Source organism: Gopherus evgoodei, chromosome 2 (assembly GCF_007399415.2).
Source record: "Gopherus evgoodei ecotype Sinaloan lineage chromosome 2, rGopEvg1_v1.p, whole genome shotgun sequence".
Lineage (NCBI taxonomy): Eukaryota > Metazoa > Chordata > Testudines > Testudinidae > Gopherus > Gopherus evgoodei.
The window spans coordinates 221,963,582-221,990,090 of NC_044323.1; the positions used below are offsets into that span (position 1 = coordinate 221,963,582).

A 26,509-nucleotide genomic window follows, 5' to 3' on the forward strand; every position below is an offset into this window, starting at 1 on the left:
CAACTTGATATCTAAAATTAGGTCTCTAAATCTATCTTTAGATCCATTAATAAGTAGTTTGACTTTCAGAGGTACTGAGTACCACAACTCCCACTGATCTCAATGGAGACTTTGGGTATTTAGCACTTCTGAGGACCAGGTCACTTAGGGTTAGATTCAGAAAGGATTTAGGTGCCTAACTTCTACTTTTGGTGCCTAGATCCCAGGATCAGACACCACTGGTATTAACAAAACTCCCACAGCTCAACTGCTGCTGAATCTTGTAGATGTTTAACTCACTTGGCACCTAATTTTTTGCAGTAAAAGTTCCCTAGGCACCTGTGTTTCTGCCTCTGTGTATGAGAACCTCTGCTCCATTCTAGACATCTGGACACCTAAGCCCCAGTGTGATGCACAACCTGGGGAAAAACAGGTGTTCCTCCACCTAACTAGCATACAGGGCCTGAGCTGGTAAACAGGCTCAGCGCTTGCCTGCTGGATTCAGCCCCACAGGTAAGCTCACACAAAACAGACAATGGGACTTAGCTCAGTCTTTATGATATTCATATGGAACATGGAAAACCAGTTCAAGAGCTCGACAAGTGAGGGCCCCAATCATTAGGTACAGAATATTCTGATATGGCCCTCCCTCAGTCTCTCCTGTAGAAGCAGTTCCATTGTGGATAAATAATTAGAGTGTCATTAGGCCAGAAAGTGAGAGAGAGCCTGGTGGTTTGAGCACTCACTCAGGATGTGGGAGTCCCAGGATCCAGTCTCCCTATTCTAATGACTAATTATTTTTCCAGAGAGGAAAAGCTTCAAAAGGAAAGACTGACGGAGTCCCACATAAAAATATCCCATAGCCCAATGGTCAGGGCACTTGCCTGAGAGGTGGTGGCAGATCCCTTCTCCCCTTCAAGAGTGGGAGAGGATGGGGGTCGGGGGGGGGAAGAGCTTGAACCTGGGGTCAGCCACATCCCAGGGGAGTGCTCTAGCCACTGGGCTAAAAGTTATGAGAGCCCCTCTTTCTCCCCCCATCCCTGGCGTCTTGCAAAAATGATGTAGGTGCCTAACTCAAAGAGAGGGTTTGCAGCTGAGACTCCCAGGTAGAGGAAGGCACCTCCCGGCAGTCCAGACTTAGATGCTGTACTCCCTGAGAGGTTTGGGGTTTGAGACACTCTCCATTTGCCTTAGCATCTCCCATTGGCCATCTTAGGCAGGGAGCATCCTAGCATGCTGGCTTTTGTGAATCCTATTTTTAGGTGCCTATGTCACTCCATTCATCATATAGGCTGCCTGAGAACTTAGCTCAGGCTTTGTGAATCTCAGTTATTTTCTAGGTACCTAGAAGTTAGGCATGGTGGCATGGAGTATCACAATGCCTCAGTCCCTTTGTGAATCTAGCCCCTCGTTGCTAACTTTAGACAAACACTGGCCACAATATCTATTAATGTTATACAAGAAGAAACAAAGCGTTTCAGTGTTAGTGAGTGGGGTAAGGTAAGTGATATTGGTTCAATCTCAGTTTGGTCTGTACTGTTTTATACAGAACATTTATCTTATGCGCTAGTAAATTTACAAATCAAAGTATGTTGTTAGAAATACAAATGCATAAAATTAAAGAGCTTTAAAATGCGATACATTATGCTACTTTTACTTGCACAGACACGCCCCCCACCGGCCCACAACTATAACATTTCTGATGTTTTATTTATTTGTTCTGGAAAGTACCAGGAGCATCTGGTGAACAAAAAGAGCCCTTTGGGCACATTTCCTGAAATAGCACATTTTAGAAAAGTTGTTAATTAACAGTAGTCATCTACAGTTCAGTAGAAAAGGAACCAGGCTTCCCCAGGCATTCAAGAACATACTGTGGGGGGAAATCCTGCATTGGCAGCAGTATGACCTGGACAACCTAATCTGTCTTTTCCAGTTCTAATAGCTATGTTTTTTTGATGAATCAAGCACTACAAGACAGTGACGAATCACCTGTTTCCGGGCACTCTCTATCATCTTCATTTTCATGTTGAATTTGCAGCTTCTAATCATTGAATGAATGTCTTCTTCCTGCATATCTGTTTCCATTTTGTCACCAACATCTCCTCTTCCATCCACTTCCATACTATCATCAGCCTGAATGTTAGGCAGTTTCTCCTGAATTTTTCCAAGAAAGAAACACCTGCACAATGGTGAAAGTAAATAAGATATTAATATATAGTGGGAAGCACACAGGTGATTTCAACCCTTCCTCTCCTTGATCATATTCAATGCTGCCATATTTCCCACTGGTAAATATGGCTAAGCGGCTTCAATCACTGACTCGTGTCATTATTATTAGTGATTGTGATCCTCTTCAGTAAGGAGTAGGCATATTCAACTAATAGAATTAACAGTCACAACCAGGGTGACCTAATGAGTACCCCAAGGTCTTGAAATGGTGTCCCTTACACATTTCATTTTTTAATCCTGGCTACTGGGTTAGGATTTTTATTGGAGACTATGAAGTTTAGGTGCTAGAAAATGTTTATAATTACATTTTTACTAGAATATTACCCTAAATGTACCAAGACAAACCTATAGCCCTTGCCCTGATGCCAGCATAACTGTAAGAAACATGTTGACTGGATTATAAACTATAAATGCCAGCTAGAGCTGACTGAAACTTGGGATTCATGGACAATTTCAGTATTTCAAAGAGCAGTGGTGAAGCTGACAAGAATCATGTCAATTACAGTCAGCAGCTGCCAGGGTTCCCAGCCTCTGGGGGTCCAGGGCAGCCCCACTATATGCACACCCCTGACTGGGGGCTGCAGAACTTCCAGACATCTGGGCCTGCTGGCTCCAAGTCTTTCAAGTGGGTGGGTCCTGGGAGCCAGTTGACCTGGGAGTAGTCTGCATGGTGGGGCTGCCCAGAGCCATGGACCCTAGAAGCCCAGGCTCCCCAGCAGCCTTCCATGAAACCAAGCAGAGTTCCCTTGGAAACCTGCCTATGATTCAATTAAAGTTTGTCAAATCAGAGATGCTGCTGTGACACACTTCAGGTTCAGTAAATCGGCATTTCCCAGTAAAACTCTGTTTCACTGGAAAAATCCTGACCAGCTCTAGCACTAGCCTGTATTTCATGTCTAACTTTGACCCAACTGCAAACCTTATTTAGGTTTACATAAGTGCCCTTTAAGAGTTGTATTACAGTAGTGCCCTGAGACTCCAGTCACTATCAAGGGACCAACTGAGATATCCTTATTCACAGTGACTAGTACCTTACTCCATAAGTAGGCCCATCAACTTCAATGGGACTGCTTACCATGTAAACCAGGGGTCAGCAACCTAGGGCACATGTCCCAAAGACAGCACGAAAGCCGATTTTTAATTGCACGCTGCAGCCGACGCTGGCCCCGCTCAGCCCACTGCTGAACCATTAAAAATCCTGCCCGGCCCAGCCTGCTCTTCTCCACCCCCTGCCTACCGCTCTCTCTGCTGGGGATGAGGCAGAAGCAGCTGGGTCCTGCCGGCTGCTGCTGTAGGTCAGGCTCCACCAGCAGCCGAGCTTCCCCCTCCCACACCTCTTCCCCAGCGTGCTGCTTCATGCCCCATCTCCTCTCCCTCCCTGCCGCCGATGGCCCCTGTGAGGGAGGGGAGAAGAGGAGCCCCAGCACCCTCACTGCTCAGACTGGGAAGTAGGTGGAGAAGACGCAGAAGCGGGGCCTTGGGGAAGGCGGGTGGAATCAGGGCGTATCCCTCCAGCCCCCTGCTGTGAGCCACTCAGGGCAGGGGGCTGGGAGCACCCCCCGATCCCAGCCCACCCCCCAGCCCTCTGCCCTGACTCCTGCACCCCTCTCACACCCCAGCCCCCTGCAACACCCCCCCACGACCCCAGCCCTGACTCTGGCACCTCCCACACATACCCATCCCCCCGCACCCCATGCCCTGTCTCCTGCATCCCCCCTCACACCCCCAGCCCTCTGTCCTGACTCCTGCACCCTCCTCACACACACCCTGCCCTGACTCCTGCACTCCCCACACATCCCCAGCCCCCTGCACACCCCATGCCCTAACTCTTGCAAACCCTACACATCCCCACTCTGAGCACCAAATGGGAGCTCCTGCACACACACCCATTCCCACCTGCACCCCTCACACCAAATGGGAGCTGCCCAGGTAAGCACTCCACACCCAAACCTCCTGCCCCAACCCTGAGCCCCCTCCCTCATTCTAGCTCCTGGCTAGACCCTAAACCCCAACCCCCAGCCTGCTCCTTCACCCCCAGCCCTGTGCTCAGTGCACCCCCACCCTCAGCTCAGTGCAGAGAGAGAGGAAGATAATGGGCCAGAACCAGGGAGGGTAGGTACCCACTCTGTGTGGGCAGAGCCAGGACCCTAGACTGGCAGCGGGCTGAACGGGGCCGCAGCCAGGACTCTGGCTGGCAGGAGCCAGTGAATGGAACCTCAGACTGGCAGCGGGCTGAGCTGCTCAGCCGGCCGCCAGTCTGGGGTCCCTGCCGCTGGCCCTGCTCAGCCCGCTGCCGGTCTGGGGTCCCGGCCGCTGGCCCTGCTCAGCCTGCCGCCGGTCTGGGGTTCCAGTCCCTGGCCCCGCTCAGCCCGCTGCCGGTCTGGGGTTCCAGTCCCTGGCCCCGCTCAGCCCGCTGCCAGTCTGGGGTTCTGGCTGCCAGCCCCAGGCCAGCTGGGCGCCCGCCCCGCTCAGCCCGCTGCTGGTCTAGATGAATGGAATCCCAGGCCGGCAGCGGGCTGAGCAGGCTGGCGGTGTAAGATCAGCATTTTAAATTAATTTTAAATGAAGCTTCTTAAACATTTTGAAAACCTTGTTTGCTTTACATACGACAATAGTTTAGTTATATAATATATAGACTTATAAAGAGAGACCTTCTAAGAAACATTAAAATGAATTACCGGCATGCAAAACCTTAAATTGAAGTGAATTAATGAAGACTTGGCACACCACTTCTGAAAAGGTGGCTGACTCCTGAAATAAACTGTTATTAAATGGGAGTCTGGGTATCACAGTCTGGCTCTATGCTAGGTGCTGTGTAAACACCATAGAAATACAGTCCCTGTCCCAAAGAGCCTTATAGCCTAATTTAAGAGAAGACACAAGTGGGTATCTTAATAGCTCATCGCAAGCTTTCAGCAGTCTGGCAACTCTCCAAAGCTTGTAAGTTTTGAGGCTTTCCCAAAGGATAAAATATGAAATGTGTTTTGGTTCACCTCTAACCTAAGTAAGCTCCTTTGCCTAGGAGGTTTTGGCTCCTGGCTGAACAAACACTGCCAAGCCTGCTGAGACTCCATAATCAGCAAATTTTAAGGCACTTATTGGCTCAGAGAGGTAATGATGAAAGACTGAGCCCTGGTCCACATTACGGGATTAGGTCGAATTTAGCCGCCTTAAGTCGATTTTAAAATGAATGAGTCCACACAACAAACCCTGTTCCGTCGACTTAAAGGGCTCTTAAAATCGACTTCTGTACTCCTCCTTGGCGAGGGGAGTAGTGCTAAAATTGACCTTGCTAGGTCAAATTTGGGGTACTGTTGGCACAAATCAACGGATTGGGCTCCAGGAGCTATCCCAGAGTGCTCCATTGTGACCATTCTGGACAGCACTTTGAACTCTGATGCATTAGCCAGGTACCCAGGGAAAGCCCCACGAACTTCTGAATTTTATTTCCTGTTTGGCCAGCGTAGCAAACTCAGCAGCACAGGTGACCATGCAGTCCCCCCAGAATCGTAGAGCGTAGAATGTTTTTACGCTCCCCCTATCATCTCTGTCCCTGTGGTTATTGCAAATTAGAAGGCGAAGAAAACGCACTCGTGATAATATGCTTTCTGAGCTCATGCAGTCCTCCTGCATTGATAGGGCACAGCTTAATGCATGGAGGCATTCGGTGGCAGAGGCCAGGAAACAAGTGAGTGCGAAGAGCGGAGGCAGGACGCAATGTTGAGGCTAATGGGGGAGCAAACGGACATGATGAAGTATCTGTTGGAGCTGTAGGAAAGCCAACAAGAGCACAGACCCCCGCTGCATCTGCTATATAACCGCCTCCCCTCCTCCCCATGTTGCATAGCCTCCTCACCCAGACGCCCAAGAACGTGGGGATAGAAGAAGATCCGGGCACCCAGCCACTCCACTCCAGAGGATGGCCCAAGCAACAGAAGGCGTCATTCAAACAATTTGATTTTTAGTGTGGCTACAATAAGCTATGTGGCCTTGTCCTTCCCTCCTCCCCTACCCGACCCAGGATACCTTGTCCGTTATCGCTCTCTTTTTTTTTTTTTTAAATTAATAAAGAATGCATGGTTTCAAAACAATAGTTACTTTATTTCGAAGGGGGGGAGGGTGGTTGGCTTACAGGGAATTAAAATCAAGACAGGGAGTGGGTTTGCATCAAGGAGAAACACATACAACTGTCACACCAAAGTCTGGTCAGTCATGAAACTGGTTTTCAAAGCCTCTCTGATGTGCAGCGCACATTGCTGTGCACTTCTAATCACTCTGGTGTCTGGCTGCTCAAAATCAGACACCAGGCGATTTGCCTCAACCTCCCACCCTGCCATAAATGTTCCCTCTTACTCTCACAGATATTATGGAGCACACAGCAAGCAGCAATAACAATGAGAATGTTGGTTGCGCTGAGGTCTGACCTAGTCAGCAAACAGCACCAGTGAGCTTTTAAATGTCCAAAGGCACGTTCTACCACCATTCTGAACTTGCTCAGCCTATAGCTGAAATGCTTCTTACTACTGTCCAGGCTTCATGAGCCACGGGAGCAAGGGGTAGGCTGGGGTAGGTGTGACCACGCAGTGCCTCCAGCTGGGAGAGCAGCCTGAGGCAGAAGCCTCCAGCTTGCATGATAGTCTAGGCAGGACTGAATCTCCAAGAGATGAAACTTGAAGAGAATGACCTGGACCTCCCATTCCGTGCTCTAAGAGGAGGATAGCCGTGTCTGTCCAGGCACCCCTGATCGGCCTCATCAAGGTCTGCCAGGAGCACCCAGGAGATGTACGACAGCTATCAGTCCTACTGCACCATCTGCCGCAAAGGCAAGGAGCTGCTGCTCTGCAGCAATGCAGTACTGCATCTGCCAGCAGCACCTAGGAGACGTACGGTAAAGGTGAGCTGAGCAGGCTCCATGCTTGCCGTGGTATGGTGTCTGCACGAGTAACCCAGGAAAAAAGGCAAGCAACGATTGTCTGCCGTTGCTTTCATGGAGGGAAGGGGGCTGATGACATGTACCCCAAACCACCCACAACAATGTTTTTGCCCCATCAGGCATTGAGAGCTTAATCCAGAATTCCAATGGGCAGCTGAGACTGCGGGAACTGTGGGATAGCTAGCCACAGTGCACCACTCTGTAAATCAATACTAGCCACAGTAGTGAGGACGCACTCCGCTGACTTAACGTGCTTAGTGTGGACATACCAAATTGTCTGTATAAAATTGGTTTCTAAAAATCAACCTACTTTCATAGTGTAGACATACCCTGAGGAAAGGAAAGTGATGTGAAGTTGCATTGAGAGAAAGAAGATGTGGAGAAATATTATGGGGAGGAGAGAGAAATTAAAAGGTTAGAGAAAGCATCTGAGCCTCTTGAGAGCTTGACTAAAGAAAGTCTCTCAAGGATCAGCCATTTCAGGTAACTGTTGCATAGCAGACGTTTTGGTTATAGTACAGGACAGTCACATAAATACCTGAAGAACATGGTAATGACCGGGGTTGGGTTCTTTGTATAAAACCTTGTTAAAACTTCTAGCTGTTTAAAGACATCTGGTAACTGAGGGCCCATTTTTGTGACTTGTACTCATGTAGAGGGGCACTTAGAGAGTAGTCCCATTGTGATAAATGTGACTATTCACCCACGTACTCCTCAACATATGTAAGGATTGAAGAATTGGGCTGAGGATTGCTAGCTGGCAGAAGTTTTAATTTATAATCCTGATTTCCTTACAGTGTACCTAGCTATTGATGGATGACAAACAATTTTAAGCTTTAGGCTATTGGTCTAATCTGCTAACTACACTATTTATATGAAAACATCCTCTTATCCAACTACCCATCCTGTCTGCCCTTTGCTCCTCTCCATATGTTAGTAATACGAAAACAATTTGTTCCATCTGAAAGGCAAGACATAATAGAACTTAGAAATCACCAAGTGCTGGATTCCAACCAAGAACTTCTACAGGCAACATCAGGAATATAGCAAGCTTATCTAACATGTACACTCATAGTTAACAGACAAGTGTTTCATCTTACCGGTTTGTAATGACGTCATCCCAGATGTTCATGGGATCCATTTTATCATCTGGATATCTGCTTGTCCAAATTCTGAGAAGTCTCTTAAGAGAAGCTTGAGAAGCTAAGCTGCCTAAAATCATTAAAAATACTTTAAGAAAAGGCTGCATGGAGGTAATGTGAAAATGTAGGGAGTCAAACCATGATGTTTAGAATCACAGAATGTCAGGGTTGAAAGAGATCTCATAGAATTTAAGGTCAGGAGGGCATCTAGTCCAACCCCCTGCTCAAAGCAGGACCAACACCAACTAAATCATCCCAGTCAAGGCTTTGTCAACCCAGGCCTTAAAAATCTCTAAGGATGGAGATTCCATCACCTCCCTAGGTAACCCAGTCCAGTGCTTAACCACCCTCCCAGTGAAATAGTGTTTCCTAATATCCAACCTAGACCTCCCCCACTGCAACTTGACACCATTGCTCCCTGTGCTATCATCTGCCACCACTGAGAAAGGCCAAGTTCCATCCTCTTTGGAACCCCCCTTCAGATCACTGAAAGCTGCTATAAAATCTCCCCTCTCTCTCCTCTTCTGCAGACTAAATAACCCCAGTTCTCTCAGTCTCTCCTTGTAAGTCATGTGCCCCAGTCCGCTAATCATTTTCGTTGTCCTCCACTGGACTCTCTCCAATTTGTCCACATCCCTTCTGTAGTGGGGGGACCAAAACTGGACACAATACTCCAGGTGTGGCCTCACCAGTGCCGAACAGAGGGGAATAATCACTTCCCTCGATCTGCTGGCAATGCTCCTACTAATACAGCCCAGTATGCTGTTGGCCTTCTTGGCAATTTTAAAGAGATCATTTCTATTTTAAATAATCATGGAAAGATTTCATTGCAAGGGCTAGAAAGATAAAACATAACAGTGAATGACCCTTTTAAAAAACAACATCTTCACTATATCAGACACAGATTCAGAGTCTTTTGACATGTGAAAATAACTACACCCACTCTTCCCAAAAACAAAAAGGTGAATGCCACAATGTATATACACAAAATAAGAGAAAAATACTGTGGGGAAAATATCTTACTTGGTTTGCTTGTAAAATTGATGAATTCCTGTATTTCTGTTAAAGCTTGGACAGACTGAAGCTTTGTTAGTCGACTCTGGTGTAACAGAGTGTCAATACTGGAATAGTTCTAGGAGAAGGAGAATGATTTTTAAGTGATTTCTTACCATGTTTTTATTTAGAGCACTGTAGAGCAGAAAAATAACCGCTCTCTCTATGTGCTATGCTCAACTAGATTGTGATTCAGACTATCTTTAGAAAAGATGCATAAAACCAACCAGTATCAATTTACGCTAGTTAGAGGTTTTCAAAATGAAACATCAGTGAACTAGGCTGAATAAACTCAGTACGATATACTAGGGAAGAAGAGGGGACAGAGTGAATAAACTGAAAGAAAGGAGTAAGACACCCCCAAAATAGGGTAGGCATGTTGCACCGGATAGCTGTTTCCATTTCTTAAGTTCCTGGGGTGAAATTCTGACACCAGGGAAGTCAATGGAAGTTTTGTCATTCACTTCAAGGGGGTCCAAATTCCATCCTTTATATTTTTATCTTGAAGCAATGTTCCAGTAGCAGCAAGGGCTGCACCTGACATGATTTCCTACAGAGAATCACAGCAGACATGTCACAGCAGCTTTGTTACCTGCATGAAGGCCTGCATGCCACTGCTGATGTAATATCTGGCTCTATCAAAGTCATCCTGCAAGATGTAGAGAAGACTCAGCTCTTGGCTGTAATACATTTCTATAAGGGCTTTCCTCTGTTCTATCTTCATAGCCTCATCAATGAAGGTCAGCAAGGACTGGTCATTGCCCCCATGGAGCAGTAATTTCAACTTACTCCGTATTATATATGGCAGATAGGTTTCCTACAGAGGAAAAAAGAAAAAAGTATCTTTACTCCCAGGGCAGGATACTGAATAAGCACTTCTGCCATCTGTTGCTGGTGATGTAGAACCATATGCAAGACATATAGGGGCCTGGTTCCATTTGCTACAGGCCTAAAGATTTTCAAATTAGGAAACGACTAACATATTTCACCAAAATGTAATTATACTTTTCAGTGTATCTTAACCTTTTTCAGCTTGACTCTGATCACCCAACAAGTCACACAGCACCCTCTTCTGGTGGGCTTATGCAGTTGCAAAGGTACTGGTGCTTGGCATTTCTTATCAGCTTCAAAATAAATTCTGTGGGATCCTCCAAATACAGGAGGAAGAGAAAAATAAATGACAGCAGCATGACAAGTGCAAAGAGGACAAGGTGACCAGGCTGGAGCCATTTTCTGAGTCATGGGACTAAAGGACAACATGAGACGCTACATAATAGCAAAAAATAGTTTCTTTAATTACTGTTGACTGTAATTTTTATAAGAAAACTCATCTAAATTGTGCAAAGTACCTTTGTGATCAAGTCACTTTACCTCTATCCCTAATCAAGGCACCTCAGTAAAGGCCCCTGTACAAATGCAATCAGTATGATATCAACTCTAATCTAGCAATGATTTCACAAACCTGATAAAATGGATCACTCCACGTTTTGTTTAGGTCTGGAGGTTGTCCGCTATCAATATTAACAGTGGAACAATACTCCAGTGACTTCCACTCTGTCAGATGGTTGTAGCATTCAAGAGACGCAAGTTCCCAGAAATCCTTTTCTGCTTCACTAGGTTCACCATCCAACCAGTCTTGTTTAGAGAGAGCCTAGAAAAGGAATGTCAGATGAAAAAAAACAGGTTCTGAGCTGCAATATTACGATTTTTTTTACTATTCTAGCTGAACACCTTCAGGAGAACCCATAATGTTTTCACTGTTGCATGACAATATTTTATTCCTTTATCAGCACTTGTGTTTAACCAGCAAATAGGACCCAAGAAAATGTTCCAAAGAATTCTTGAAAATGTACATCAGTCACACCTTTAACATATAAAACTCAGCTCAGATGTGAGCTTCAGTTAACCTGCATTTGCAAAGAGCTGCATTTTTCCAGCTTTCATTTAGACACAAACCTTCTGTAGGTAAAATGATTTCCACACATATTTTTTAATGATTATCAACTTGTGAACACAAATAGAACTTATATGTGCAGACCATAAGCACTTAATTTCCATTCTCTAATGATCTTATGTGTGTGTATTGAAATTATATTGATTTATGCCTGTAAAGTTGTGTGACAACAATGGATAACTTGAAAATTTGTCTCAATAAGCACTGTCTGTTATGAACTGTTATTTACATTGCATTTGACCAAGTATCTTTTATGGATCTTGACTCATATAATGAAGTGAACCAAATAAAAGAACGTTTAAAGCAGGGGTCTGCAACCATTCAGAAATGGTGTGCCAAGTCTTCATTTATTCACTTTAATGTAAGGTTTCGTGTGCCAGTAATACATTTTAACATTTTTTAGAAGGCCTCTCTCTATAAGTCTATATATATTATATAACTAAACTACTGTTGTATGTAAAGTAAACAAGGTTTTCAAAATGTTTAAGAAGCTTCATTTAAAATTAAAGTAAAATGCTGATCTTATGCCGCCGACCTGCTCAGCCCGCTGCCGACCTGGGGTTCCCTTCACCTAGGCCGGAAGTGGGCTGAGCGGGGCCTGCGGCCGGGACCCTGGCTAGCAAGGGTCCGGCAGCCAGAACCTCAGACAGGTGATAGGCTGAGTGAAGCCAGGGGCCAGGACCTCAGACCAACGACGGGCTGAGTGGGGCCAGCAGCTGAGATCCCAGACCAGCAGCGGGCTGAGCGGCTCAGCCTGCTGCAGGTCTGAGGTTCTGTCTGCTGGCTCCTGCCAGCCAGGGTCACAGCTGCTGGCCCTGCTCAGCCCACTGCTGGTCTGGGGTCCCGGCTCTGCCCACACACAGTGGGTACCTACCTTCTCCCTGGTTCTGGTCCATTCTCTTCCGCTCTCTCTGCACTGAGCTGAGGGTGGGGGTACACTGAGCACAGGGCTGAGGGTGAAGGAGCAGGCTGGGGGTTGGGGTGCAGGGTCTGGCCAGGAGCTAGAATGAGGGAGAGGGCTCAGGGTTGGGGCAGGAGGTTTGGGTGTGGAGCGCTTACCAGAGCAGCTCCCATTTGGTGTGAGGGGTGCAGGTGGGAATGGGGTGTGTGTGCAGGAGCTCCCATTTGGTGCTCAGGGTTGGGGGGGTGAGGATGTGGGGTGTGCAAGAGTCAGGGCATAGGGGGGCTGGGTATGTGTGGGGAGTGCAGGCGTCAGGGCAGGGTGTGTGAGAGAAGGGTGCAGGAGTCAGGACAGAGGGCTGGGGGCATGTGAGGGGGGTACAGGAGTCAGGGCATGGGGTGGGGGGGGCTGGGTATATGTGGGGAGTGCAGGAGTCAGGGCAGGGGGTGCGGGGGTGCAGGAGGCTGGGGTGTGAGGGGGATGCAGGGGTCAGGGCAGAGGGCTGGGGGGTAGGCTGGGATCAGGGGGTGGCTCATGGCAGGAGGCTGGAGGGATACGCCCTGATACCACCTCCTCTTCCCCAAGACCCCGCTCCTGCCTCTTCTCCACCTCCTTTCTGGTCTGAGCAGCGAGGGCGCTGGGGCTCCTCTTCTCCCCTCCCTCACAATGGCCATCGACAGCAGGGAGGGAGAGGAGGCGGGGCACCATGCAGCACGCTGGGGAAGAGGCAGGGGAGGGGGAAGCTTGGCTGCCGGTACAGCCTGCCCTACAGCAATAGCTGGCAGGACCAAGCTTGCTTCTGCCTCCTGCCCCCATCAGAGAGCACGGTAGGCAGGGAGCAGAGAAGAGCGGGCTGGGCCGGGCAGGATTTTTAATGGCATGCTGCTGCCTGCAAGGGTCCCGGCCGTCAGCCCCGCTCAGCTCGCTGCCGGGGTTCAGCAGCAGGCTGAGCGGGGCCAGCGGTGGCCGCAGTGTGCCATTAAAAATTGTTTTGTGTGCCATCTTTGGCAGGCATGCCATAGGTTGCTGACCCCTGATTTAAAGCAACATGCTGTCTCCGAATTTTTATTGACAGAAGTAAAAAAAGGGGTCTTAAAAAAAAATCTGAGAGGAAACAAACTATATTTGTTATGTAGTTTTTTACCTCATCATATTGTTTAGCTGCTTCAGCATAATCACTTCTTGCCTCTGCTAACAGTGCATTCTGGGTAATTTCCTTAGTTCCAATCTTTCCACTGAAAATACCACGAAGAACATCATAATCTCCAACAGATCGATAAAGCCTAGTAAAGTTAAAAGGCAAAAAAATATTATTTGAAAAAGAACAGCTTTCTATTCAAGTGCAAAGTATCCAGGTACAAAGTACTTCAGTATTAAAACTGATGCATGTTAGACAGTCTATGCAAACTTACTGCTCTATAACTGCCTGGCTACATAGAATGCATTACTGATGCATAGATATTATTCTTCTACCAGATTATAAATTTATAGTGGATTGTGTAAACTTTACTCTGACCAAAAAATGCTTAAACAATGCTGCAAACACTACTCCGAAATCACCTGCAAGAGCATAGCATTTAACTGTACTGGAAACCAAGTTGTTGAATCTGTACCAGAGAATGTGTTGGAAAAGATTTATGACATGGGAGGAGCCCTGCCTGAAAAGTCAATAATTAGCTCAGAAATATTAAAAATACACCTAGTATGAAAATCAAGCCTTATATATGACTAGAACTCTTGGCTGATTTAATTTGAATAAAAACTACCCCAATTAATTTCTGCCCAAACAAGCACTCACTTAGCAAGTTCAATCCATCTGATTACATCTGGAGAGAGCTCTGCCCTTCCACGCATTCGTTTGGACCGTGGTGGTTCTTCTGAAGAAAGAAGAGTTAGAGCCTGTTCAAGAAGCAGGATGCCCACAGGTTGCTGTAAACTGGCTAAGCAGCTAGTGCTCACAGTGGCCGAGTCGAGGTCTAGCAGCTCTCTGTGCTGGTAACTCATTTCCTGTAAAACAAAGACATGGGCAGTTAACAGGCCTGTAAGTATTGGAAATAGGCTTTAGAGAGAAAATCTTTTGGTTTTCTTTTCCTAAAGTGAAAGAAAGTTTGGAAGGAGGCCGGTGTATCTAGTGATTTTGTGAATAGTTTTTCGCATGCCAGCTGGTGCAGGAATTTTACATCTTGCCTGCAAACAACTCTGAGGCCCTAAGAGCTAGGCATTTTGGATAGAATGAGATGAGCAGGCTACATTTGGTGTATGTATGCCATGTGCTTGAGACATAACTTTAGAGCTCGAGGAATGCCCATTTATGCCATAATTTTCCAAGGATTAGAACAAAACAATGGGAGAACTATTCTCCCGGAACTGTGGAAAGAGGAATTTACCTTGGACAGAAAGGTTTCTGGAGCTCGAAGAATAACCTTTTCCTTATGACAAAGGCAGTGTGGTTCTTGTATGGATAGGAGAACTAATTCCAAAATCTGCCTTTTGGAGGTAATGGTGACTAAAAATGCCAGGCACATGCTTGTCTAATCCATCATTCTGATTAAATTTGGCAGAGATACTCAAACAGAGGAATCGATGTGCCTGTCTACAAAATGCTACTATAGCTGGTCCTACATTTCTGAAGGTGCTTGGTTGTAGGGCTCCAACCAAACCTCCTGGAGAAACTCTAGTGTATCTATCAGAGGGGCAGCCATATTTGTTGCTTTTTACAGATTCAGACTAAGAGTCCTGTGGCACCTTATAGACTAACAGACTTATTGGAGCATAAGCTTTCGTGGGTTTCGTCTGTTAGTCTACAAGGCGCCACAGGACTCTCTGTTGCTTTCTAGTGTACCTGGGATCACCAGAACTTTGAGATTAATATTTGTATCTAGAGATCAGACTCCTTTGTGCTGAGTACTGTGCAAACGAAGAAGCAGTCTCCGTCCCAAAGAGCACCAGAAATGTACATCTGACCAGACCAGTGAAAAGACGGTTACTCACCTTTGTAACTGTTGTTCTTCGAGATGTGTAGCTCATATCCATTCCAGTTAGGTGTGCACGCTGCGCGTGCACGTTCGTTGGAAGACTTTTTACCCTAGCAACTCCAGTGGGCTGGCAGGTCGCCCCCTAGAGTGGCGCAGCCTTGGCGCTCGATATATACCCCTGCCGGCCCACCTGCTCCTCAGTTCCTTCTTGCCGGCTACTCCGACAGTGGGGAAGGAGGGCGGGTGTGGAATGGATATGAGCAACACATCTCGAAGAACAACAGTTACAAAGGTGAGTAATGGTCTTTTCTTCTTCTAGTGATTGCTCATATCCATTCCAGTTAGGTGAATCCCAAGCCTTACCTAGGCGGTAGGGTCGAAGTGAGAAATCGCGGCATGAAGCACTGCAGAGCCGAAAGCAGCGTCATCTCTGGACTGCTGGACCAGGGCATAATGAGAAGCGAAGGTGTGGACAGAGGACCAGGTCGCCGCCCTACAAATCTCCTGGATGAGCACGCGGGCGAGGAAAGCCATCGATGATGCTTGTGCCCTGGTGGAGTGCGCAGTCACATGGCCCGTAGGGGTGTGAGTCAAGTCATAACAGGTCCTGATACAGGACGTCACTCACAAGGAGATCCTCTGTGAGGAAAAGACGGTTACTCACCTTTGTAACTGTTGTTCTTCGAGATGTGTTGCTCACATCCATTCCAGGTAGGTGTGCGCGCCGCGCGTGCACGTTCGTCGGAAACTTTTTTACCCTAGCAACTCCAGTGGGCCGGCAGGTCGCCCCCTAGAGTGGCGCCGCCATGGCGCTCTATATATACCCCTGCCGGCCCGCCCGCTCCTCAGTTCCTTCTTGCCGGCTACTCCGACAGTGGGGAAGGAGGGCGGGTGTGGAATGGATGTGAGCAACACATCTCGAAGAACAATAGTTACAAAGGTGAGTAACCGTCTTTTCTTCTTCGAGTGATTGCTCACATCCATTCGAGGTAGGTGACTCCCAAGCCATACCTAGGCGGTGGGGTCGGAGTGAGAAGTCGCGGCACGGAGCACTGCAGTTCCGAAGGCCGCATCCTCCCTCGACTGCTGGACCAGGGTGTAGTGGGAAGCAAAGGTGTGGACCGATGACCAGGTCGCTGCCCGACAGATTTCCTGGATGGGCACACGGGCGAGGAAAGCCAGCGACGACGCCTGCGCCCTGGTAGAATGCGCAGTCACACGGCCCGTAGGGACATGGGCCAAGTCATAACAAGTCCTGATACAGGACGTAACCCAAGAGGATACCCTCTGGGAGGAGATAGGAAGACCTTTCATACGATCTGCTACCGCCACGAAAAGTTGGGGGGATTTCCGGAAGGGCTTAGTCCTCTCTATGTAGAACGCGAGAGCCCTACGGACATCCAGCGAGTGGAGCTGCTGCTCCCTGCCTGAGGAGTGAGGTTTTGGGAAAAAACCCGGAAGGAAAATCTCTTGGTTGACATGAAAGGCTGAGACCACCTTGGGCAGAAAAGCAGGGTGTGGCCTCAGCTGCACCTTGTCCTTGTGGAAGACCGTATATGGGGGGTCTACCACAAGAGCTCGGAGCTCCGACACCCGTCGAGCTGAGGTGATAGCCACTAGAAAGGCCGTTTTCCAAGAGAGGTAGAGCAGGGAGCAAGTAGCTAACGGCTCAAAGGGGGGTCCCATGAGCCGGGACAACACCAGGTTAAGATCCCAGGTTGGAGCAGGGGGACGGACGTTAGGGAATAAACGTTCCAGCCCTTTAAGGAATCTCGACACCGTCGGGTGAGAAAAAACGGAGCGACCGTCCGCACCCGGGTGAAAGGTGGAGATAGCTGCTAGGTGGACTCGCAACGACGATAAGGCCAGACCTTGCCCTTTGAGGGACAAAACGTAGTCTAAGATTTCGGATACCGAAACTTCCATAGGGCGGAGATTTCTCTCTACGCACCAACAGGAAAAGCGCTTCCATTTCGCTGAATATGTGGCTCTTGTGGACGGTTTCCTGCTGCTCAAGAGCACCTCTCTCACAGGCGTAGAGCAGCGCAGCTCGGAACCAGTCAGCCACGCAGGAGCCACGCCGCTAGGTGCAGCGACTGCAGGTCTGGGTGACAGAGGGTCCCGTGGTCCTGGGTAATCAGGTCCGGATGAAGGGGCAGGGGAACTGGGTCGGCTATGGCCAAGTCCAGCAGCATGGTGTACCAGTGCTGCCTGGGCCACGCCGGGGCCACCATGATCACGAGAGCCCTGTCCCTGCGCACCTTCAGGAGGACCTTGTGGACCAGAGGGAACGGGGGAAATGCATAGTACAGGTGGGTCGACCACTGGATGAGGAAGGCATCCGCTATCGACCCCGGCTCCCTGCCCTGAAAGGAGCAGAACGCTTGGCACTTCCTGTTCCCCTTGGACGCGAAGAGGTCCACCCGGGGATAACCCCACCTCCGGAAAATGGAGAGAGCGACGTCCGGGCGAAGGGACCACTCGTGTGACAGGAAGGATCTGCTCAATCGATCTGCCAGAGTGTTCCGTACTCCAGGGAGGAAGGAAGCCCTGAGGTGAATGGAGTGGGCTACGCAAAAGTCCCAGAGACGTATCGCCTCGTGGCACAGGGAGGAGGACCTGGTGCCGCCCTGCTTGTTGATACAGTACATGGTCGTCGTGTTGTCCGTGAACACGGCGACACAACGACCCTGAAGCTGATGACAAAACGCTTGACAAGCAAGGCGGACCGCTCTCAACTCCCGTATGTTGATGTGGAGCCCCACCTCCTCCTGGGACCACAGGCCCTGTGTCCGCAGGGTCCCTAGGTGGGCCCCCCAGCCTAGATCTGAGGCATCCGTTGTCAGGGATACCGATGGCTGAGAGGGGTGAAAGGGAAGACCCGCACATAATACGGACTGGTCTAACCACCAGCCGAGAGAATCTAAGACCTTCTGGGGGATTGTGACTAACATGTCTAAAGGTTGCCTTGCCGGCCTGCAATGACTGATAAGCCACAGCTGGAGAGGCCTCATGTGGAGCCGAGCGTAGCCGGTCACAAAAGTGCACGCCGCCATGTGGCCTAACAGGGTTAGACATGTCCTCACTGACGTCAATGGGGCTGACCGCAAACGTTGAACGATCGCCGCCATGGTCTGGAACCGTTGCAGAGGCAGCGAGGCCCTGCCCACAGTGGCATCCAAGACGGCCCCGATAAATTCCACCTTCTGCGTGGGCCTCAGAGTGGACTTGTCTGTGTTTATCAAGAGGCCCAGACTTGCAAATATGGCGGTGATCATGCGGACATGGCTGTTGACCTGCTGTTCCGACGTGCCCCGAATCAACCAGTCGTCCAGATAAGGGAACACGTGGACACGGTTGCGCCGAAGATGCGCCACGACAACTGCCATGCATTTTGTAAACACCCTCGGGGCCGTGGACAGGCCGAATGGGAGGACTGCAAACTGATAATGAAGAGCCCCCACAACGAAGCGGAGAAAGCGTCTGTGGCGCGGCCAAATGGCAATGTGGAAATACGCGTCCTGCATGTCGAGGGCGGCGTACCAGTCTCCCGGATCCAGGGATGGAATAATGGTCCCCAGGGATACCATGCGGAACTTCAACTTCACGAGGTATTTGTTGAGTTCTCGCAGGTCGAGGATAGGCCTGAGGCCCCCCTTGGCCTTGGGGATCAGAAAGTAGCGGGAATAAAACCCTTTGCCTTTCTCGTTTTCCGGAACCGCCTCTATAGCTCCTTTGCTGAGGAGCGTCTGCACCTCCTGCCGAAGGAATTGCTCGTGAGAGGGGTCCCTGAAGAGGGACGAGGAAGGAGGGCGGGAAGGAGGAAACGAAACAAACTGCAGGCGGTATCCCGTCTGCACCATGCTTAAGACCCAGCGGTCCGATGTTATTTGGGACCACGCCGGGAGGAAAAACGAAAGGCGGTTTGAAAACGGGGGGAAAGGATCCATAGGGGAAACTGTTACCGCGCCCTCGGGCGCACCTTCAAAATGAAGGCTTAGGACCAGGCGGGGGTTTTGAGGAGCCTTGGTTCTGCCCCCCTTGGTTCCCAGACTGCCTGCGCCTGCCGTTCCTGCCGCGGCGCCTGTAAAGGTCCTGCCGCTGGCGGAACTGGGAAAACGGCCTACGTTGTTGCTGTTGTTGCGACCTAAAGGGTCTACGCTGCGTCACGGGGGTGTGCATCCCGAGGGACCGCATGATGACCCTGTTGTCTTTTAGACTCTTGAGTCTGGGGTCTGTCTTATCGGAAAACAGGCCCTGGCCTTCGAAAGGAAGGTCCTGTATAGTGTGCTGGAGCTCCGGCGGAAGGCCGGAAACCTGCAGCCAGGAGATGCGACGCATCGTAACTCCTGACGCGAGGGTGCGGGCAGCCGAGTCCGCAGCGTCCAAGGAGGCTTGTAAGGCCGTGCGTGCGACCTTCTTGCCTTCGTCCAAGATGGCCGTAAACTCTTGGCGAGCATCCTGTGGCAGCAGCTCCTTAAATTTGTCCACTGCCACCCAGGAGTTAAAGGCGTATCTGCTCAGCAGGGCCTGCTGGTTAGAGACCCTGAGCTGCAGCGCCCCAGCCGAATACACCTTACGGCCAAGGAGGTCCATCCGCCTGGCCTCTCTGGACTTGGGGGCCGGAGCCTCCTGGCCGTGACGCTCCCTATCGTTCACCGATTGCACTACCAGTGAACCGGGAGTCGGGTGAACATGTAGATATTCATAGCCCCTAGAAGGGGCCATGTACTTTCTCTCGACTCCTTTCGCTGTTGGAGGGATGGAGGCCGGGGACTGCCAGATAGTATTGGCGTTGGCCTGGATGGTCCGTATGAAGGGCAGGGCGACCCTGGTGGGAGCATCAGAAGAGAGGATGGTGACAATTGGGTCCTCTATCTCCGAGACCTCCTCTGCCTGCAGACTCAGGTTTTGAGCCAATCGCCTGAGGAGGTCCTGGTGCGCCCTGAGATCCAGCGGGGGGGGACTGTTGGAGGAGGTACCCGCCACCACCTCATCCGGGGAGGAGGATGATGAGACCCCAGGCACGATAGTGTCCAACTGAGGGTCTTCCTCAGCCCTCGCCTCTGCCTCCGGAGCCACAGCGGAGTCCTGCTGTTTGGACCCTTCCTCCCCTTCCGGGGAGGGAGGGGGGCGAGACAAGGAGGCTTCAGGGGCCCTACGCTCCGCAGTCGCCGGTCTAGCAGGGAGCTGCTGGGGGCCCTGGGCCTGATGGTATGCCCAGGGTGTCCAGAATCCCCACTGTTGTGGGCCTTGGTCTTGCAGCGGCGGATCCCCGAACAGCGCCGCCTGCCGGTCGGTGCCCAGCGCATACCCACTGTCCGTCTGGGAGGATACGGACGGCTGTCTCGAGGGCCACGGCGGGGCCGACCCCGGATGGTAAGGGTCTGCGCGTGCCGGCACGGAGGATGGTCTCGGTGCCGGGGACCAGTGCCGGGAGTCATATCGGTGCCGGGACCGGGATCGGGACCGGGATCTATCACGGTGCCGGGATCCTGATCGGTACCGGGTGCCGCTTCGGTACCGGGACCTGCCACCAGCTCGGTGCCGGGAGGTCGACCGGGACCTGCCACCAGCTCGGTGCCGGGAGGTCGACCGGGACCTACCACCAGCTCGGCGCCGGGAGGTCGACCGAGACCGGGACCTGCCACCAGCTCGGTGCCGGGAGGTCGACCGGTGCGGCGAGTAGCGTCGGGACCTGCTCCTGGAGTCGCGGTGCCGGTGTCGCCGACTGGAGCCTGACCGCGACCGTCTCGATGCCGACCGTTGCCGCGAGTGCGACCGGTACCGCTGAGGGGAGCGATGCCGGGACTGCGAGCGGCGTCGGGATCTGGAGCGCCCAAGACGTCGGGACCTGGATGGCGAACGACTGTCTCTGGGCGGCGCCGACAGCATGGGCTTGCCTCTGGACACAACCCGCACCGGAGGTACCGGGGGTGGCAGCCGAGTGGGCTCAGTCAGGGCAATAAGGTCCCGAGCCGAGGCGAAGGTCTCCGGTGTGGATGGGACCACTATCTCAACCCCAGATCTCATGGGGGAGCTCGGCGGCACCGGACTCAACGGACCCGCCGGGCCCGGAGTCAACGGTGCTGACGGTGCCGGCGGCGCCGCGGCCGATGTCGAGGCCGGGCGCTCAAGCCGGGTCTGCCTGGCCGGAGTATCAGACTTCGACGGCCTTGGCTCTGATTCCGGTGCCGGAGAAGGTCGGTGCCGGGGAGTCTTCTCTGTGCCGGAGCGATCCGGTGCCGGTGCCGATACCACGGCCTGCGAAGCCGACGGGTCAAGTGCCGCCTCCATTAGGAGAGTTCGGAGCCTCTGATCCCTCTCCTTTTTTGTCCTCGGCTTAAAAGCCTTACAGATGCGGCACTTGTCAGATCTGTGCGATTCCCCGAGGCACTTCAGGCACGCTTCGTGGGGATCGCTGGTAGGCATGGGCTTCTTGCAGGCCGCACACTGCTTGAAGCCCGGCGAAACAGGCATGAGCCTGGCGCCGGGTGCCGGGAAGGGCTAAGCCCCCGGCAAAGAACTACTTAACAACTATTTAACTAAACTATCTACTTAAACTAATTAACAACTATATGGAACTAGAGATAAACGATAGACAAGCGATAGAGATACTAGGAGAGCTAGGGACGTGGAGGACAGCTAAGCCGCGCTCCACAGTTCCAACGACCGACACGGCGGTAAGAAGGAACTGAGGAGCGGGCGGGCCGGCAGGGGTATATATAGAGCGCCATGGCGGCGCCACTCTAGGGGGCGACCTGCCGGCCCACTGGAGTTGCTAGGGTAAAAAAGTTTCCGACGAACGTGCACGCGCGGCGCGCACACCTACCTGGAATGGATGTGAGCAATCACTCGAAGAAGAAATGGGTAGTCCTTTGATTCGGTCCGCTACTGCCACGAAGAGCTGGGGGGATTTGCGGAACGGTTTGGTTGCCCGGCGGACATCAAGCGAGTGGAATTGTTGCTCCCTGCGGGACGAATGGGGCTTTGTGAAGAAGGCGGGGAGAAAGATCTCCTGGTTGATGTGAAAGGCTGAGAGCACCTTGGGGAGAAAGGCAGGGTGTGGCCTCAGCTGCACCTTGTCTTTATGGAAGACCGTATATGGGGGATCTACTGTGAGGGCCCGAAGTTCTGACACCAGTCTGGCTGAGGTGATGGCCACCAGGAAAGCAGTCTTCCAGGAGAGAGAGAGCAGGAAGCAAGTCGCTAAAGGCTCAAATGGAGGGCCCATGAGCCGTGTCAGAACCAAATTGAGATCCCAGGTAGGGGCAGGGGGTCGAACCTGGGGGTAGAGACGTTCTAGTCTTTTCAGGAATCTAGTCACCATAGGGTGAGAGAAAACCGAACGGTCATCTTCCCCCGGATGAAAGGTGGACATAGCCGCCAGGTGAACCTGAAGGGACGATATCGCCAGGCCCTGCTGCTTGAGGGACCAGATGTAATCGAGAATACTGGCGATAGAAACCTCCATAGGGAGGGAACCCCTCTCCGTGCACCAACAGGAGAAACGTTTCCACTTGGCCGAGTACGTCGCTCTAGTGGAAGGTTTCCTGCTGCCCAGCAGTACTTGACGTACAAGGGTAGAGCACCGTAGTTCCGACCTGGTCAGCCACTCAGGAGCCACGCCGTGAGGTGTAGAGACTGGAGGTCCGGGTGACGGAGCCTGCCGTGGTCCTGGGTGATCAGGTCCAGGTCCAGGTAAAGGGGCAGGGGGACTGGGTCGGCCAGAGACAGGTCCAGCAACATCGGATACCAATGTTGTCTGGGCCACGCTGGAGCTATCAAAATCAAGCGTGCCCTGTCCCTGCGCACCTTCAGAAGGACCTTGTGGATAAGCGGGAACGGAGGGAACGCATAGAGCAGGTGCGTCGTCCACGGGATAAGAAAGGCAACCGCTACCGACCCTGGTTCCCGCCCTTGAAAGGAGCAGAACATCTGGCATTTCCTGTTCCCTCTGGACGCAAAGAGGTCCAGCCGGGGACAACCCCACCTCTGGAAGAGTGAGAGGGCAACGTCCGGGCGAAGGGACCATTCGTGCGAAAGGAAGGATCTGCTCAGATGGTCTGCCAGCATGTTCCGTACTCCAGGGAGAAAGGAAGCCATGAGGTGGAGTGGGCTATACAAAAGTCCCAGAGCCGCATTGCCTCCTGACATAGGGGAGAGGATCTCGTGCCGCCCTGCTTGTTAATATAGTACATGGTCGTCGTCTTGTCGGTGAATACCGAGACACAGCGACATTGAAGCTGATGGGAGAACGCTTGGCAAGCAAGGCGGACCGCTCTCAACTCCCGTATGTTGAAGTGGAGGGCCACTTCCTGAGGAGACCACTGGTCCTGCATCCTCAGGGTTCCGAGGTGGGCCCCCAGCTCAGGTCTGAGGCATCCGTTGTTAGGGATACCGAGGGTTGGGGCGGATGAAACAGGAGCCCCGCACACACTATGGACTAGTCTAGCCACCACCGGAGGGAATCCAGTACCTCCTGGGGGATGGTGATAACCGTGACCAGCAGATGCCTGGCCCGATGGTATTGAGTGATAAGCCAGGACTGGAGGGGCCTCATGCGAAGCCGCGCATAACCCGTAACAAAGGTGCAGGCCGCCATGTGACCTAAGAGGGTTAGGCACATCCTTATAGAGGTCAAGGGAGCCATCTGTAGACGCCGAATGATGGCCAACAGCATCTGGAACCTGGACAGCGGCAGAATGGCCCTGGCCAAGGTGGAGTTCAGAATGGCCCTGATGAACTCTATCCTCTGCGTGGGGAGCAGAGTGGACTTGTCCACATTGATAATGAGGCCCAAAGCTCCAAAGAGTCTGCTGATCTTGCGGACATGGTTGCGGACATGCGACTCTGACGTGCCTCGAATCAGCCAGTCGTCAAGTAGGGGAATACGTGTATGCGACTGCGTCGAAGATATGCGACGATGACAGCCATGCATTTCGTGAATACCCTCGGGGCCATGGAGAGGCCAAACGGGAGGACCGCAAATTGATAATGGTGGCGGTCGACCACGAACTGAAGGAAGCGTCTGTGTTGCGGAAAAATGGCTATATGAAAATAAGCATCCTGCATGTCGAGGGCGACATACCAGTCTCCAGGATCCAGAGATGGGATAATGGTTCCCAGGGATACCATGCGGAACTTCAACTTCACCATATGTTTGTTGAGTTCCCGCAGGTCAAGGATGGGTCTGAGGCCTCCCTTGGCCTTGGGGATCAGAAAGTAGCGTGAATAAAACCCTTGCCCTTCTCGTTCTCCGGAACTGCCTCTATAGCTCCTTTGTCGAGGAGCATCCGCACCTCCTGAAGGAGGAATTGCTCGTGAGAGGGGTCCCTGAAGAGAGACGAGGCTGGGGGGCGAGAGGGAGGGTGTGAAATAAATTGCAGACGGTATCCCATTTGCACAGTGCGTAAGACCCAACGGTCGGAAGTTATTTGGGTCCACGCCGGGAGGAAGAACGAAAGGCGGTTGGAAAACGGGGGGGGACGGATCCGTGGGGGAAACTGGTACAGCGTCCTTGGGTGCACCTTCAAAACGAAGGTTTTGGGCCAGGTGGGGCTTTAGAGGAGCCCTGATTCTGCCCCACTTGGTTGCCCGATTGTCTGCGCCGGCCATTCCTGCTTCGGCGTCTACTAAAGTCTTGCCGCTGGCGGTACTGGGGATAGGGCCGGCGCTGCTGTTGCTGTTGCGGCCGGAAGGGTGTGCGCTGCGTCCCGGGCGTGTGCATCCCTAGAGAGCGCATGATGACCCTATTGTCTTTCAGGCTTTTCAGCCTGGAGCCAGTCTCCTCTGAAAACAGGCCCTGACCTTCAAACGGGAGGTCCTGGATGGTGTGTTGCAGCTCTGGAGGAAGGCCAGAAACCTGTAGCCAGGAGATGCGGGGCACTGTAACCCCTGACGCCAGAGTTCTGGCGGCCGAGTCTGCCGCGTCCAAGGATGCCTGCAATGAAGTTCTTGCGACCTTCTTGCCTTCATCAAGAATTGCCGCGAATTCTTGACACGCATCCTGAGGCAACAACTCCTTGAACTTATCCGCTGCTACCCAGGAGTTATAGGCATAGCGGCTAAGGAGGGCCTGTTGGTTAGAGACCCTGAGTTGGAGGGCGCCCGCTGAGTAGACCTTCCGGCCTAGCAGGTCCATGCACCTCGCCTCCTTGGACTTCGGTGCTGGGGCCTGCTGCCCGTGGTGCTCCCTCTCGTTCACAGACTGCACGACGAGGGTGCACGGGGTTGGGTGGACATGCAGGTACTCATATCCTTTGGAGGGTGCCATATACTTGCGCTCCACCCCGCGTGCAGCAGGAGGGATGGAGGCCGGTGATTGCCAGATAGTATTAGCAATGGCTTGAATAGTCCTGATAAAGGGAAGGGCGACTCTGGTGGGAGCATCCGCTGAGAGAATGCTCACCACAGGATCTTCGATTTCCAAAACCTCCTCAGCCTGCAAGTTCAAGTTTTGCGCTACACGCCTGAGGAAGTCCTGGTGCGCCCTGAGGTAGAGTGGTGGGGGACTGGAGGATGACGTTCCCGCCACTGCCTCATCGGGGGAGGACGACGAGGAGACCCTCGGTAGGAGCGGGTCCACGGGGGGCTCCGTCTGTACCAGCGCCTCTGATTCTGGAGGGAGCTCAGTGTCCTGCTGGTTAGATTGGTCTTCCCCCGCCAGAGAGGGCGAGACAATAAGGCCTCCAGAACCCTGCGCTCAGATGCCTCTGGTTGAGGTGGAATGTGTTGAGGGCCCTGGGCTTGATGGTACACCCAGGCTGTCCAGAAACTTCACTGCTGCGGTCCCTCATCCTGCAGAGGAGGGTCATGGAAGAGGGCCCCGGGTCTGTCCGCATCCAGGGTGTACATGCTGTCTGCCTGCGATGAGACAGACAGCTGAAGGCCATGGTGGGGCCGAAAGTGGCTGATAGGGCTCCCTCAGTCTCGACGTCGACGATCTTCTCGGTGCTGGGGACCGGTACCGGGAATCATACCAGTGCCGGGATCGGGACTGGGACTTGCCACCAGCGCGGTGCCGGGAGCTCGACCGGGACCTGCCACCGGCGCAGTGCCGGAAGCTCGACCGGGACCAGGACCTGCCACCAGCTCGGTGCCAGGAGGTCGACCAGGGTGCTGACCGCTGACAGGAACGGCTCCTGGAGTCTCGGTGCCGGTAGCGGCGACTCGATCCAGACCGGTGCCGGGAGTAGTGAGACCGTCTGGAAGATGACCGGCGCCACGAGTGCGACCAGTACCGCCGAAGGGAGCGGTGCTGGGACTGCGAGCGGCACCTGGAGCGAGAACGTCCACGGTGCCGGGACCTCAAAGGGGATCGGTGACGGCTGGGCAAGTCCA

At 52.0% G+C, this 26,509-nt stretch overlaps 1 protein-coding gene across 3 annotated transcripts in view; it reads right to left on the reverse strand.

Annotated features, from left to right (window-relative positions):
- The window catches only part of PRKDC (protein kinase, DNA-activated, catalytic subunit), a 189,722-nt gene that overhangs the window by 36,153 nt on the left and 127,060 nt on the right, over nucleotides 1-26,509 (reverse strand). For all 3 annotated transcript variants that reach the window (XR_003999119.1, XM_030553055.1, XM_030553054.1), the window contains exons 63-69: nucleotides 13,990-14,198; nucleotides 13,336-13,474; nucleotides 10,799-10,987; nucleotides 9,929-10,153; nucleotides 9,307-9,415; nucleotides 8,242-8,353; nucleotides 1,969-2,158 (exon numbers count right to left, since the gene is read on the reverse strand). Coding sequence is in view for 2 of the 3 variants with exons in the window: in XM_030553055.1 (XP_030408915.1) it covers nucleotides 1,969-2,158; nucleotides 8,242-8,353; nucleotides 9,307-9,415; nucleotides 9,929-10,153; nucleotides 10,799-10,987; nucleotides 13,336-13,474; nucleotides 13,990-14,198 (1,173 nt within the window). In the remaining variant the exon portion in view is untranslated. The remainder of the gene's footprint in view (nucleotides 1-1,968; nucleotides 2,159-8,241; nucleotides 8,354-9,306; nucleotides 9,416-9,928; nucleotides 10,154-10,798; nucleotides 10,988-13,335; nucleotides 13,475-13,989; nucleotides 14,199-26,509) is intronic.